The sequence below is a fragment of the Salvia splendens genome, chromosome 6 (assembly GCF_004379255.2).
Source record: "Salvia splendens isolate huo1 chromosome 6, SspV2, whole genome shotgun sequence".
NCBI lineage: Eukaryota > Viridiplantae > Streptophyta > Magnoliopsida > Lamiales > Lamiaceae > Salvia > Salvia splendens.
In genome coordinates, this window is record NC_056037.1 from 25,282,174 (window position 1) to 25,298,229 (window position 16,056).

Sequence of the window (16,056 nt, forward strand, 5' to 3'; positions counted from 1 at the left end):
AAAACAAATTCCCACCGATTAAACCCTTAGATTTGAATTCCCTACACTCTCTACATGCATGAGGGAGTCAAAAGAATGTTTACATGGAGAGGAATGAAGAATAGAGGTTTGATTTTACCTTTCTTGGACGGAACAATCGGTAGAAACGAATAAAAGTCTTGATTCTTCAACAATCTCTTGGCATATCGAAAGGATCTTGAGTAGGGTAGAAGAACAAGTGTGGGAGGAGATGGAGAAGAGGGGAATGGCGTGTGGGAGAGGAGAGGTAGGCGTGTGGTGTGGGTGGCTAGGGTTAGGGATTTAGTTAGTCCCTATTTATAGAGTTGAAAATAAAATATCCCACCTTTAATTTGAAGATTTGGGAGAATAAATCAAATAAAGATTGAGGAGATTTGAAGGGGAGGAAATGGCGTGAATTTGGGGAGAGATAAGGAGGATTTTTGAAAATCATGGCCATTTAATTAGCCTTTGATTTAATTTGATATTTTCACGGAGCAGAATAAAATAATATGGAGCAGAAAAATAAATAAAAATCCTCCCACATAATATGGTAGTAGGCGTGTGAAATATTCCTCCCACAATGAATAATTTCCAAATCTTTAATAAATTAAGGTAAGGAAAGATTTGCTAGGATATTCCAATTAAATAATGGAAAGAAATAAATAATGAATAATTCTCTCCTCCCAAAAATTGGGAGATTTCGAAATCCCCCTTAGAAAAATAGTAGGAGTCGATTTCTATCAAGAAGAAATAAGCTAATTAGGCTTTAGGATTTAATTTGGATAATTATCCCAAAACAAATAATTAAATCCAAGAAATAGAGTTCCTCTCCAACAATTTGTAGTGCTCGAAATTTCCTCAATAAAAGGGCAAGGTAATTATTTATGATCCTAATTAAATCTCATACCCCTTGGAATATATTTTACCGCAATATATATTTTATTCCACATCAATTAATTAAAGCCACGTCATAAAATCAAAGGATTTGACTCGATCAAATTAGGTCACCAGTTTAATCACATAACAATTCATCAATTAATTCGTGACAATAAAAGATAATAAATAAAATCGTCTTAGGGTTCGAAAATTAGGGTTCGAAAAGTGGGGCGTCACAATATCCGTTTTAGTGTTTTCTCTTGGTTTTACTAGAATCGGGTGGAACCTTGAAGATTTGTAGGTTACGACCTAATTGTTTTCATTGCATTAGTAGGAAACAAAAAGGAAAAAGGAAAAGTTATATTGATAGATAGAGATAGGTATATAGACAAAAGCATGAGAGAAATAGAAACAATAAAGCTAAACTTATCATTGATCATATTATTCATCATTTCTAACAACATTTGGTCACTTGTCCACGCTCATACAGGAGAATGGGACGAGGTACGGCTCGAAAGAGCGCAAGAGGCTAAGGTCATCCACAACGCTGTCTCTATACCGTCTCTTAACTAACTAAGAGACGGAACCTGCAACGCTCCGTCTCTTAACCGTCTCTATACCGTCCCTTAATTACTATTCATTCAATTTAATTTATAATTTTTTTTAAACCCAATTCAATTTGAACAAACACACTTTATAAAAACACAACAAATAAAAAAACACACAAAATAAAAAAAACACAAAATAAAAAAACACACAAAATAAAATAAAAAAACTAATCGAAAGGGCTAATCATCCTCCGGAGGCGGTCGAGGTTGAGGGGGAGTCGGAAGGCCAAGTTGTGTTGCCATATGCACAATTCCGTTCCACCAGGCCGCGAATTGGGAGTGCGAGAAGCGGGAAGTGTCCGCCATTGTGGCGGTCATGTACGCCACCATAAGTGTGTCCGAGCCTCCCCGCGGGTCCGATCCTGAGGCCGGCTGGCTTGATTCGCCTCGGCCCTTCCTTGCTCTAGCCGCTTTCGCCGCCTTCGTCCCTTGCGGCCGACGGCGCCCACGCGCGGATCCTCCTGCATCGCCGACCGTACCCGCAAACTCCTGGGATTCAACATCATGTTGGCTGATGCCCTCAGCGGTGTCACCACCAGACGCACCACCACTAGACGAGTATTGGCCACTCGCCGTATGCTTCGTGCGCTTCGAGGTTGAACCCGAGCTGGAGCGGAAACCGCCGGCCCACCGTTCCTCGTCCTTGATGGCCTGCCAAACATCAACAAATCTGAATTGATGTCCCTCGTCCTGGTAGTAGGCGCGCAAAGCGGATGTCAAAATGTCGGTGGCCGTGGCGCCGCTTTGGTAGAGCGCCTCTTCAGTCGAGTAGATGCCGCAGAATTTTTTGACCTGCCGATCGACTCGGTCAAAGTGAGCGGATCATTTTAACTGTAGCTTGCGGGAGCGTTTCGGCTTTATCTGGTGGTAGACCTCGACAACCTTTTCCCAGAAACACTTCTGGGTTTGTTGATTTCCGACGATGGGATCGTACGAGACCGTGATCCAGGCGTTGTACACCGCCATCGTTTCGAGGTTGCTGTATGGATGCCGGCCAAGATCCTCTTCCTCTTCCTCTTCTTCCTCCTCGTCCTCGCCCATCTGGTACACTACCTCGGCCACCTCCACCGCCTCGCCCACCTCTACCTCCTCTGTCTACTCCCGGCGTGGGATCAACTGGAAAATCCTCCCGGATCTGGGATAATCCCTGCGAAAACCGCGGGATGGAGGGACGAACATATGCATCAAGGTCAAAATTGGGTGGTTGGTACCCCCCGGCGTCGCCGAACCCTGGGTCCCCGGGGTTGACGAACCTCCACCGCCCAATGTGTTGATCATGTTCTCCCAATCGCCGAACGAGTTGAGATCCCACCCGCCGGAGCCGGAGCCGCCATAGTTGCCCTCGCCGTCGCCGGACATCTTGTGTTGGGTTATGAAAATTTCAGCGAAAATTTGAGAGAAAATTTAGATGATAGGAAGAATAGATGTATAGTTGTGTGTGAAATGAGGATGAGTTTAGGAGTATTTATAGAGTAAAAAAATTAATTAAAAAACAAAAAAATTATAAAACAAAAAAACGGTAATAATACCGTTACAAAAAAAATTTATTTAAATTTGAATTTTTTTAAAAAAATATTTATTGCGTTAGCACGTGACGATGCCCACTCGCGGGCCGACGAGTGGGCGTCACACACGACGCCGGGCTACGCCACGTTGCCTAGGCGCGTGGCGAGACAGCCCATCTCGTGGCTCGCCGGGATGGAGGCTGCGAGACGAGACGCGAGACGAGACGCGAGACGCCTTGTGGATGGTCTAAGAACCGTACTCTTGAAACCTACGAGCCCATCCCCGAACACGTTGTCACCCATCTCAACGTAAACACGAACAAGTCATACACCGGTTTTTGGTATCGTACAATTCGTAATATACTATGTATTTGGGCAGTAGATTACAGTGGATTTATCTACTCACTTATTCCATGAAAAATAGTCTAATTTTGCCATTTTAGGTTGTCCACAAAAAATAGTACTATCTTTTCTAAAATGGAAACTTTTTATCCCTCCTCTCTTACTTTATTTATTTTTTATATCATCTCTCTGACTTTATCAATTTTTCATTAAAACTTGACGTCAACAAATATCACTACATTTTGTGAGGTAGTAATATTTATTAAAAATCTTTTCAAAATCCAGGAGCTTAGAAGAGATAAAAGAAGAAAAAGAAGAACGGGTACACCGGTCCATGTATGGCGACAAATCCAATCGACCGGTGTTGGAGATGCCAACCGGATTGGGCTAGAAAAAGGTTCAGATTGGCTGATTGCGTGTTAGGGTTCGGGTACAAAACGACCGGTGGCAAAAATGGGAAAATATATGTTGTGACGGATTCATCAGACGACGAGCTTTTAAATCCCAAACCCGAGACACTACGACACGCAGTGATCCAAAAGGAGCCCTTATGGATCATATTTGGTCGTAACATGATAATCACCCTGCAACAAGAACTGATCATGCAGGGTGACAAGACGATCGATGGGCGTGGGACGAGAGTCGACATAGCCTATGGAGCCGGAATAACCATCCAGTTTGTTAGCAAGGTCATCATACACAACATCAGGGTCCATCACATTGTTCCAAAGGAAGGTCGGATGATTCTGGACTCCATCGACCACTACGGCTTCCGCACGAGGAGCGATGGCGACGGAATATCCCTCTTTGGGGCCCAAAATGTCTGGATCGATCATGTCTCCATGACCAATGCCTCGGATGGCCTCATCGACGCCATAGAAGGCTCAACCGGCATCACAATCTCCAACGCGCACTTCACCGATCATGATGAGGTAACAAACATCTCTCTTATCTCTATGTGTTAGATGTTTGGTTATCGTTTTGGTCATGACATATTTAATTGGGCGCAGACATTGTTGTTTGGTGCATCAGACAGCTCTAAACTTGACGACAAAATGCAAATTACGTTAGCTTTCAATCATTTTGGGAAAAGAATGGTGCAAAGGATGCCGAGGTGTAGGTTTGGATACTTCCATGTTGTTAACAATGATTACACTCATTGGGAAATGTATGCTATTGGTGGAAGTAGTAATCCTGTTATTATTAGCCAGGGCAACAGATACATTCCTAATCACGCTTCCGCTAAGCAGGTAAGCTTATCAAAAAAGAAAAATACTCCTTCCGTCCCACGAGAGTATGCACTTTTTATTGAACACGAGTTTTAATGCACAATTGGTAAAATATAGAGATAGAAAAGAGGAAAGTAACATATAACTATCTCACATCGGAGTCAAAAGAAAAATAAAATGAGTGTATAAATCACATGGGTCACTCCTATCACCAATTGGTTTAAGATGGAACTCATGGATTTCTTGTATCAGAGCGGGTCACCGATTATGAGCCAAATTTAACTGACCCAACAACATATCTGGGCTGAAACCGAAAAAACTGAGTAACTCGGCAGTATATCTAGGCTTAAAATCTGGGCCAATGGTCCAACTGGTCGGAAAAAAATTGGGCCAGTCTTCCAAACAATCAGAAAAAATCCATACCCCTCCAAGGTGAAGGTGTTGGCAATTGAAACTAAAAGATAACATATAACTATCCGACATCAGCGTCAAGAGAAAACTGAAACTAGTATATAAATCCCATGAGTCACTCCTCCTATTACCAATTGATTTTAGGATGAAACTCATGGATTTCTAACAGCATTGTTAGTGGAGAATGGATCTCATTTCATTAGAGAGAAAAGAGTTTCCAAAATTAGAAAGTGTCATATTCTTGTGAGGCGAACTAAAAAGGAAAGAGTGCATAAGTAGTACCAACAAATGAAGCAGAATACTCATCTATTTTATGGCACAAGTTGGAAAATGGACTTATCTTGTTAATCATGCAAATATTGAAGGTTACACATAGAGCAGCGAAAACTCCCGATATCAAAAGGAGACTTGTTCCTTAGAGGGGCATATTTTATCGAGTCAGGTGATAAGGATTGGATGAAGATACGACAAGATCATGGCTGTTGATGGAAGTAAAGTAGCAGACTTGACTAAATTTTCAGGTGTCTTAGGTTGCAAGATAGGACTACCATGTTAGGAATTTGTTCTCCTCGTGTATAAAAACTAAACTAGCACTACATTTTTGTTAATATTTTTCTTTTATATTATCTTTACTAAGGTTTTCTCTTATAACAGATATTTTCTCGTCATGTATAACAGCTTTGTTATTAGTTCTGTAGTTATTTAGTTACTGTGTTACTTTTTTGAGGCCGACCACGAAAAAGAATCTATCATTTTTATAATTTCATGGTTATTTGATTTTACCAAATTTATTGGCGACGTGGTGTACTCCGTCCATTACTCAATAATTGTCCATTTTAATTCCAGCACGGGTTTTAAGAAATCTAAAGAAAAGTTGATTGAAAAAGTTAGTGGAATGTTAGTCTCATTTTTATGTATTAGTTTTATAATAAAATGTGAATGCATGAGTTAGTAGATTGTGGGTCTATTTACTATTTATGGTAAAAAGTGAAAGTGGACAATTAATGGAGATATACGAAATGGCAAAAGTATACAATTAATGGTGAAAGAGGGAGTATCTCTTTTCTTCAGTGTGATCTACTATTTGACACTCATATCCTAGGTTTAATGATGAAAAGCCAACTTCAAACATCAAAGTCATAGAAATACAAATTTGTCTGGTGTAATACAACTAATATAAGAAAATAATAAAAAAGAACTACACTGAACAAACTGAACATGAAGGAAGATAAAGTAACTGTAAAACCATAAAGAAGAATTTCACTAAACGACCCTCTTAAAACTTCGAAATTCTGTTCATGTATTTTTTTTCCTCTCGATATAAATTCCTAGCTGCATCCTTGGTCAATAAATCACAAATCATATCTTGCATGTAGCACCTAAGCTGAATTATCTCAATGTTTCATCTTGATATACCCATGAAAAAAGGCCATGCATTGTTATCAATTTCATTTCCATCAAAATTGTCCTGAGACATTTGCATCTCTACTGGGCTTGACCGAACCGACTAGCCGGTTAACTGATGCCCACTTTTTCCAAAATTCAGAACTAAAATTGAATCCTAAGTCGGTTTGGTTTCTTGAGCAACCGATCGATCAAATTGCAAGACATTAAAAATAGAAGTGTGCTATCGCTAGGTATCATCTCGGGTGGATGGAGAAGAAGTTACCAATTGCACTTAGAGCTGCTTTTGATAAAATAAAATGGTAGTAGGAGTATAATACAAATCATAACAGCTTTGTCTTCGAGTAGGAATGAAGCAAATAATAGAATGGTATCATACAAATCATAATAAAAATATTCAATGGTCTATAGTTAAATTACAATACCTACTTGACATTACTACAAACACAAGTTCTAATTTGGCCGCAGGGGAAGTGCAGTTGGTTCCGGAGGAGCAGAGTTGGAAGAATTGGCAAGGATTAAATCTTACTATTGCCGTGTAGTTGCAACATCTCTCAGACACAAATATGAATGTGAGGCCTTGAGAGGTGAGCTTCTCTCAAGACAGTAACATACGACCATCTCCTTTAGCAGTCCAATGCGTACCCTAATTGAACACTCCTCAAAATACTATGGGGCCGAGATGTGGGGAGCAATTGGAGTTGAGGTTTCAACCTTTGGAAGAACAAGTTCCAACTACTTCATAGATTCGCAATACCTCTCAATCACTTCCAAATCATTTGTAAAAACCAAAATGACATCGTTTGGACCCCTCGTGCTCCAAAGCCACACAATACTTGTACAAACATGCACTGCATGCATTGTTTTAAATATAAGAAACAAGAAAAGAAGTACTATTAGACAATGCTGGGGAAGAGGAAAGGGAAAGAAAGTAACACTAACACATGATGTCAGGACGAATATAATTCTTTTTAAATATGTATGTACACAGGCACAAATCAATATATACTACTATGATGGTAGAAATCGTCCCATTCCCATGGCCCCAACACAAAAGTGAGTTGTATTTATTCTTACACTCCATTGCTCATCTAAATATGCCTGTAACCAAACTCTACTAGTTTCTTCACTTTCCTTTGCGTCCAAAAAATTGTACACAATCTGTCCGACTATTGCCCGAGGCTTCCTAGAAGTCGTTCGACAGCTGCATGCACGTTTCCTGAAGTGGCGCGGAGTGCTCGGATGTTCTCTTCTGTGTTGAAGAAACCCATCTCTTGTAGCTGTGATAGTTGAGTTGCATACACTTCTTCTGGGGGCCCTGAGGAACAAAAAACATTTCCACATTATCACGGGACAGGGTAATATATGGTGTATCAGATCAAGGTTCAGAGAGCTCAACCATCAGGGGCATTAGGAACTGCAAAGCCACCAGCTCCGAGTCCACCAAACATATTCATCAGCATGTCCAAACCCATATTGTTTTGTGTTCCTGCATCAAGGTTGTGGCGTTTTGGAATACTTAATTGCACCACAAGGAGAGATATAGATGTGATCACACTTATTGTTTTGTGTTCCTGCGTAAATAAAGAGACACAAGGTTGCTTTGTACCTCTATTTTGATTAGCCTGGTCTCCATCCCTGCAAAAGGGGATTCAAAAGGTTACAACAATGCCCTTATAAAGCTTAGAATGAAAAATATTAGGGATGGCATGTTTAACAGTTGGCAGTGACAACTTTAATCAGTAGATTAAGTTGACGTTTTTCACTATCAGGAACAAGAACTACTAACAATTTACAAGGACAAGACATGAAATGCGACTCAAATAAACTAATCTATGCATCATCTTTTATTAGTGTTCCTTAAGTGTGGATGTCTTGCATCAAATGGAAATAAGTTTTTTCTGACTCACGGGGTTGACCGCAGCCGATTAAGTTGTTGCTGCAAAGCCATCATTTGCTGAAAATAAGGAAAAAGAGCATAGATTATCATCACAGTTAAAAGAAGGAAATACTACTAAGCATATTATAATCAAAACTTATACAACAAATCCAAAGTTGCAATCTTCAAAAAGCAAAGAATAAAGATTGCAAATTTGGAATTGAACAATGAACTAGCACTTTAGCAACCATAAACAATAAATAACAAGGAGAAATAGAGGTTAGCCTCAGCTTAAATTGAGTAAAATTTACAGATGAAACAACCAGGTTTATTGCTTAGGAAATTGTGACAACACTACCAAATAATTAGTTTTTTATTAATATATACACGGCAAGAGTAGTTAATAATTCATGTAATTGGGTCATCTAAGAGTATGAATCAACCACATGACAAGTGTAATTGACTCACCATGCAACAACTAGTATCATTTGAGCAAATATTTTTACATAATCCCTCGGTTTCCTAAAAATAGTAACTTTGGAAACGGCATGGGTTTTAATGTAAAATTGGTAAAGTGGGAGAGAAGAAGAGAAAAAAAATGGGTTAATTAAAAGAGAGGAAGAGAAAAAGTAGTGGAATTAGTGTAAGTGGATTTTGGGGTCCATTTCCTAAAATGGAGAGTTTCTATTATTAAGAAACGAACTAAAAAGAAAAGAATTCTTATTTTTAGGAAACGGATGGAGTAATATATTAGTGACAGACAATTAAAAATTAAGCATATTTCACTTTAATAATTATAGTTTGAATTCAGATACCAAAATTTGTGTGCATATGCCCGCATACATGTCTTAATACAAGAATTTAAAGTCCAAACCAGTATGGCAACTGTAATAGGCTCACTATGCAACCAGTATGTGCCAAATAATTTAAGCATATATTTTACATAATAACACCAATTGTCTTATCAGATATATGTTTAAATGATATGCATTAGTGCAAAAATAAAAATAAAAATAAAAAATTAAACATAGTTGATTTTAATAATATCAGGTGCCAAAAATTGCATGCATATGCACACACGCATGAGTCTTTATGGCTTATGCAAGAATTTATATCGTCAAACCACCTTTCTGCATATTAAGTTTACCATTACATCATAATGCACACACACTTTTAAGCCAGATTTAACTATCCGGTCATCAACTATACCAGAAACAAAAAATCCATAAGAGCAGATACTCCTAAGATTGTTCCTGTTCCATGATGTAGTCAAGTACGCAAATACCTATTTCCCATATTAAAACAATAAACCCAACCAAGAAAATGCCATAATTCAGAGAGATTGAGTGCAAAAATAATGTGGATATACCTGCATCATATCAGATGAGGTCAACTGTCGAATAAGTTCTGGGTTTTGCATCATTTCTCTTAATTGAGGGTTCGTATCAAACATGCTTCGCAGTTGAGGGTTCAGACCCATGAGCTGCAATAAAATTGTAATTCCAGTAAAAATATACCCAGAATAAGATTGCAATCAATGTGCTGCAACTGTTGTAGTACTTGTTCCATGTGTTGAGGGTTGGAAAGCAAGTTCTGCATCATCTGAGACACAGCCGGATTTTGCAACAGCTGACCAAATGCAGCAGGATCATTCATGCCGGTACCCTCTAAATCAGGAAGACCAAGTCCTCCCAGTCCAGTAATTGGAGGTGGCCTCGTATCTCCAGTTAGATTAGGTCTGGTAGCATTGGTTGTTTGAGAACCTCCTAAACCAACAGTTCAGAAACTCAGTACACACCACCAGTAATACATACTAATATATGCAGATACTAACTAGTACAAGAATAACAGGATTCATAGTAAAAAAGACTTGGTACTAAATTCTGATTAGTTAAATTAATCAAGCAATTGCAAATGTGGCTTTTTCTGGGAGTTGTATAAAATAGAGTAATAAGAAAACTAAGAACCAGAGAATTCAAAAAGTAAAAGATTCAGTTAAAGTGCATATATAAATTACTCCCTCCGATTCTTATATAGTGTCATCTTGAAGAGTTGAAGATTCAATCCTTTTGCAAATAAAATGAAGTTTTTACATATATCTTACAACATTACATGCAAATAATCAACCAAGGCCTATAAAAAATAAAAATAAGTCCTATCTTACCAGTATTGCTCCATGGATTGGGAAGTGGATTGACATTTGGAACAGTTGTTCCCGTTTCAGTTGCACTTGTTGAATTAGCTCCATCTCTATTTTGCAAGCCTCCTTGGTTCCCGAGGAGAGATGCAAATGGATTAGATCCAGCATCAGATGCAGCATTACCACCTATGGTTGTTGCATTCAGGAAGGGTTCTTGCACATTTTCGTACATGCGCCTGAGCATATTGAATCCCTCAGGAGACGATTCAATGTTGCTCATCGCTCTGTCAGTGTTTCGCATCATTTCACGCATTAGGTCAGGGTTCCTTGCTGCTTCCAATGTTTGTCGAAGGACACTAGGATCATTCAATATGTGAGCAAGTTCAGGGTTCCGATCAATTATCTCGCGCATTCGAGGGTTACTCATAATTAAGCTGCGCATAATCTCAGGGTTGTTCATCATACTCTGAATGGCAGGCATGTTCATTATATCCCTCATCATGTTAGGATTTTGAGTTAGTTGTTGCTGCACCTGTTCAAATTCTGGAAGTCCAGCTCCAAATAATCCAGATGCCCCCCCAGTACCACCTAGTCCGCCTAAGCCAAGCCTTGGAAACAAGGATGCACCCGTACCCACCCCAGTGCCCCCGGGATTCACACCACCACCTTGAGTTGCAGAAGTAGTGTTGGTGTTCCCAGCATCAGTAGGAACGGCAGCAGGAGAAGACGCAGCAGCTGGTGCAGAACCACGAACCATGTGAATAGTGTGATCTGCCTGCAAACCTATTCGAGAGTGAAACAAACCCGTACTTAGAAGGCAGTGAAAAATAAAAGACTACACGATCGGGTGCAAATATGTATTTAAGCGACAGAGCATTTCCATATGCTATAATTAATAAACAGTTTAGGTATGATAGAACTCCTCATGTGAATACAATGTTCCAGTTGTTTATGTTTAAGTTCAGCTTACAGTATCCCATATTTAAATGCCTCTGATCAGGCTTCACCACAAAATAAAAAAGATAAACAGTTATCCGCAATTCACTATTAACATAGCTTCACGACATACAACTTCCACGTGCAAATTAACATACCGTCAACTAAGTCCGAAATACCAGATTAGTTTTCATGATTATGTTACCTAATATATGAATTTTCCTTTAACCACATAATTCTCTCAATAAACTGTGGTTGTAATTTCCTTAATTACTCTACCAAATTTCCTTTTTTCCATCAGACGATGCCAGCATTCCAATTTATAAATTCCCTCGATTGAACGTAAAAACAGCTGAATCATCCAAACACTTGTTTAATCTAACAAAAAATATATCAGAACGAGCGAAATAAGAACACTGAAGCCAACAGAATTCAAAGTGGATTAGTATACCATAACTGGCTAGGGTTTGGTCATCTTTCAAGATCCGCCCCTTGTAGATCAAACGCTGCTGTTCAGCAGGAACATCGCAATTGTGCGCCAAAACACCTTTGAATTCTGCGACCGTCAATTCGAGGGTGGTTTTCACCGAAAATTTAGAGCCGTTTGAGCATCGGATGTTTACGTTCACGTCCTGAATCGCCGCAACCCCCGCAGTAGAGTCCGAATCGGCAGCCATTGTGTGCGGTTTACGTGAATTTCGTCGTCGATGAATGAATGCGAAACCCTAAACACTAAATCGACCTAGAGTGGTTTCATCTGTTGAAATGGAGACAATTAACTAAAACCGAATGTGAAGTAAATTGGATTTGGAGAATAAAATAAAATAATTTCGGTTAAAAGTCTCCATTTTTCTTTTTCTCTTATAATCACGAGAGCATCCACAAGCGGACGTCCCAACAAACAAGCACTGGGACATCCAAAAACAACTTCTGTCACGTCACTAGGACATTCCACAGCACAACCACATCACTAGAATATCCTACTACACAATAGCGAACAGGCAATTACGAAATTAAAATTTCGACACGACTACGGGCGGAAAAAGTGCAATAATAATTGTATTAAACAAAAAAAAATTAACGTTACATTTCATTTTTGTAATTTTTGGGTAGTGGAGATTATATTGCACTATTTTCTTTCGGTTATATTTTATTATAAAATTAATTTTATTATTCTCTTCGTCCTATAATAGAAATCACGTTTGGAGTGAGCACAGATTTTAAGAAATATAAAGAATTAGTGAAATATATGATCCACTTTTATGTTGATTTTATAATAAATGTGAATGAAATGGATTATTGGAATGTGTGATCTGCTTACCATTTATAGTAAAAGTAAAATGTCACTTTTATCATGGTATGGGAATGAGAGGTACCAAATTAGCTAAATGTGACTCTTATTAATACATGCGATGAGTATTTTTTTTATACAATTTTTCTTATAAAAGCATACAACTTCTTATAACTCAGAGCCAATAAAAAATAGAACGTGCATTACTGGACAGAGGAAGTAGAAAAAGGCCAATTGGAGACTAGTTTTTCAAGTACTCCTTTGATTTTTGCAAAAAAAGTATATAAAATTATTAATTATATATCCAAATTTACAAATATCTTTGATTGAAAAACAATGAAAAAATCTTTACATCTTCTTATGAATTAGAGATTAATTTATTAATATTTGAATCATAACAAATATTACTCCCAATAGTCTTGCAAGAAAATTTAAAACAAAATCTTCATAGAATTAGACAATCGAGAAGAATGGAGTAATATCAATGCTGCCCTGCTCAACGATAAGTTTGATAGTCCCCCTAATCCACATAGATTAAATAAGGAAAATATTTAGACCACGGTGATATGATATTTAATTAATACAAACAAGTTTAATTATTGTTCCTAAAACTACAATTATTGCAAGATTATCGCGACAATTATGCTTCCTTATTCCATAGTAGTAGAGTCATTTTACTATTTTGGTATGTTCCATAATAGTAGAGTCATTTCCCTTTTTTAATAAAAGTCAACACATTTCTTCTCAATTACTTTTCTCTCTCTCTTACTTTCTTTTTTCTACATTTTCTTCTCTCATATTTTATTATCTTTATATTTAATACATTACACATTTTTTTCTTAATTTTCATGTCGAAAAGAAATATCTCCACTGCTATGGAAACGATGGAGAGTAAGTATTTTGGGGTCGAACACAGAGAGGCATAATGATGGTTTAACTAAGCTAAAATAATAAATTTGGATTGTGGTGTGACAAATGAGCTACAAACTAAATGCAAAGAATAAATTACATCATTCGGATGAACCGTGACTGTATCAATTTAATATTCAATTACATATTTTACTGAGGACGATGTATTATTTATGCTCTAAGTGCATGTTCGGTTGGCGACACTAAATAATCATATATATAGTATGAGATAGGTTAGAATGAGTCTTATCTAGGATTGAATTAATATTGAATGATGGATTGTTGTTTGGTTTACTAGATTAATCTTAGATAACTTTAGTTTGATAATTGGTAAACAAGATTAATTACATTAACTCATTTTATATTAGATTTTATGTTTTTTCAATATAAAATTATTGATTGATAAGGTTAATTATATTTATATCTCGAAAAATTTTAAAAATTTTAAAAAATTAAAATTGATTAATCTTAATTATGTACGTGTGACCAAAATATTGGGATTGCATAACTATTGTATAGTGCATGGTTGACATGTGTCGATAATCACTAGACATTTTTAAAAAAGTTCATATAAAAAAACCACATCCCAAAAATTCTCCAACCCCAAATGCAAAAACCAAAATTTTCCAACCCCAAAAACAAATTGTCGACCCCATCCACATCCATGACAACAATTAGCAAAGGTAGGAGAAGCCAGATAAATAATGATGCACCGAGATGGGCCGAGACAAAGAAGACGTGGGCCGACGGGCCGGCAGAGCATGACAATAATCCCAACCAAACAACAGATTGTCCGTGAAAAGATACGAATCGAGACTCTGTCGGAGCAACCGAACAACTGCTAAAAGTATTCGACATACTTAAAACAATTGTAGAACTAAAATTAATTTAACACATAGTAACAAATAGTCTCTACTCGTTTGACTAACATTCTTGTGCAAGCGCGATAAATATACAACTTGTTGGAAAGAATCAAGTAAAGGGGAAGAATATTGGTGGAGATTAAGGAAGAATGATTGAGATCAGGGAATTAGTACATTCTTCTTATTGTGTAATTAGATAAATATACAACTTGTTGGAAAGAATCAAGTAAAGGGGAAGAATATTGGTGGAGATTAAGGAAGATTGATTGAGATCAGGGAATTAGTACATTCTTCTTATTGTGTAATTAGGGAAAATCTTACCATGTACAAATCCTTCTCTAGCCTATTAATAGGCGTTTACGTTGTAGATGTCAGTGAACAAGTTGAATGAATAATACACACATATCTTTCAACATGATATCAAAAGCTTGGTTTTCGATTTCAATCGGTTAACTCATAATTTGATTCATCATTGTTCGATACCTTCCTCAAACCTTCGACCAAAAAAACAAGGTAGAAATCATCAAACAGGGCAGAAATCAAAGTCTACACAACAGGTCAGACGGTGAAGAGGAGAAACCAAATCTAGACGATTCAAGGTTGAGAATGAGTAAACATGTCACCTTGGCAGTCAAGCTCAATGGGAATAGCCATTGGAGGAAGGCGAGCCAATTGACACATCACAGGCATACCAGTGCCACCGGAACCAGGAACGAAGGGCTATACCGAATGGGAAGAAACCGACATGATCGTGTTCTCATGGATAGTCGACAATATCGAGACTGATATCGTTGTGGACTTCGCGCACCACCTAACTACAAAGGCTCTATGGGAGAGTCTGTTCGTTACCTTCGCAAGCACTTCCGATCTGTACCTGTTATGCGATCTGGAGAAAAAAGCGAGTAAGATAGTGTAAGGAGATCAAGGGATCGAAACTTACTGGCGACGCCTTTACGGAATCTGGATAGAAATAGATCGATGCAAAAATCTCCCAATCGACTGTTGCGACAAAGGAGTCGGACAATTCCGAACATTCATGGGGACAAGGCGACTGTTCAAATTTCTCACAGGATTGAGTGAACGATATGAAGGAATCCGGCGAGATATCCTAAAAGAACACCCACTGCCCTCAACCGAAGTCGCGTATGGACGAGTGAAGCGAGAGGCTACATCAGCTCAAGATCATGCCGCCGGCAGCAAGCTTGGATTCCCCGACCGGTGCGACTACCGGTGACTCATCATCGGGCAGAATCAGGCTCGGCTTCGCAGCCAGGAACAAACCACAGCAACGCCCAAACCACCAACCGCCGCCACCAAGAACCACCACACAGCCACCCAACAACCGCCGCGGATTCAAACCCGACAAATAAAAAATGTGGTGCTCACACTGCGGAAAGAACAAGCATACAAGAGAAACCTGTTTCCTCCTTGTCGGATTTCTGGAGTGGTGGGACGAGACCAAAGCCCGTCTTGCAATTGTGGAGGATGGAGGAGGGCTGTTCCCGCAAGGGGCGGGCAACCGGGAGGTCACCGTCACCCGTGGGAGAATAGGGGACGGCGGTCAGTCGCAGGGTGGAGGTGGCAACCGGAATCGCGGAAGTCGCGTTTGCAGAACGGAAGGGAGGCGGCGCTTCAAGTGGAGGTAACATATTGTGGTTGAAAA

General features: G+C 38.6%; 1 protein-coding gene and 1 pseudogene across 2 annotated transcripts; one reads left to right on the forward strand and one right to left on the reverse strand.

The window, feature by feature from the left end:
• Positions 1-1,272: 1,272 nt before the first annotated feature.
• On the forward strand, positions 1,273-5,527 carry LOC121809013 (annotated as a pseudogene).
• Positions 5,528-7,325: 1,798 nt separating this feature from the next.
• Positions 7,326-12,153, reverse strand: LOC121809658 (ubiquitin domain-containing protein DSK2b-like). Of its 2 annotated transcripts, none has more exons than XM_042210407.1 (8): positions 11,782-12,152; positions 10,419-11,177; positions 9,815-10,020; positions 9,624-9,737; positions 8,286-8,332; positions 7,985-8,013; positions 7,775-7,864; positions 7,326-7,693 (listed from the first exon to the last, which is right to left on the reverse strand). In XM_042210407.1, exons 1-8 carry the CDS (start codon positions 12,005-12,007, stop codon positions 7,545-7,547), a joined length of 1,620 nt encoding a protein of 539 aa, XP_042066341.1. In that variant the 5' UTR covers positions 12,008-12,152; the 3' UTR covers positions 7,326-7,544. The 2 variants fall into 2 exon arrangements, 1 of the variants encoding a protein (XP_042066341.1); XR_006052287.1 differs by having other exon boundaries at positions 7,551-7,693; positions 7,775-7,893; positions 11,782-12,153.
• Between the last annotated feature and the right edge of the window lie 3,903 nt (positions 12,154-16,056).

Excerpts from the sequence above, each read along its gene's own strand:
- LOC121809658 (XM_042210407.1), bottom strand. The coding sequence starts at position 12,007 with ATGGCTGCCGATTCGGACTCTACTGCGGGGGTTGCGGCGATTCAGGAC. Across the intron at positions 9,738-9,814 it reads ACCCTCAACACATGGAACAA|CTCATGGGTCTGAACCCTCA; the intron begins GTACTACAACAG and ends ATTTTATTGCAG. Across the intron at positions 8,333-9,623 it reads CCTCATCTGATATGATGCAG|CAAATGATGGCTTTGCAGCA; the intron begins GTATATCCACAT and ends CCTTATTTTCAG.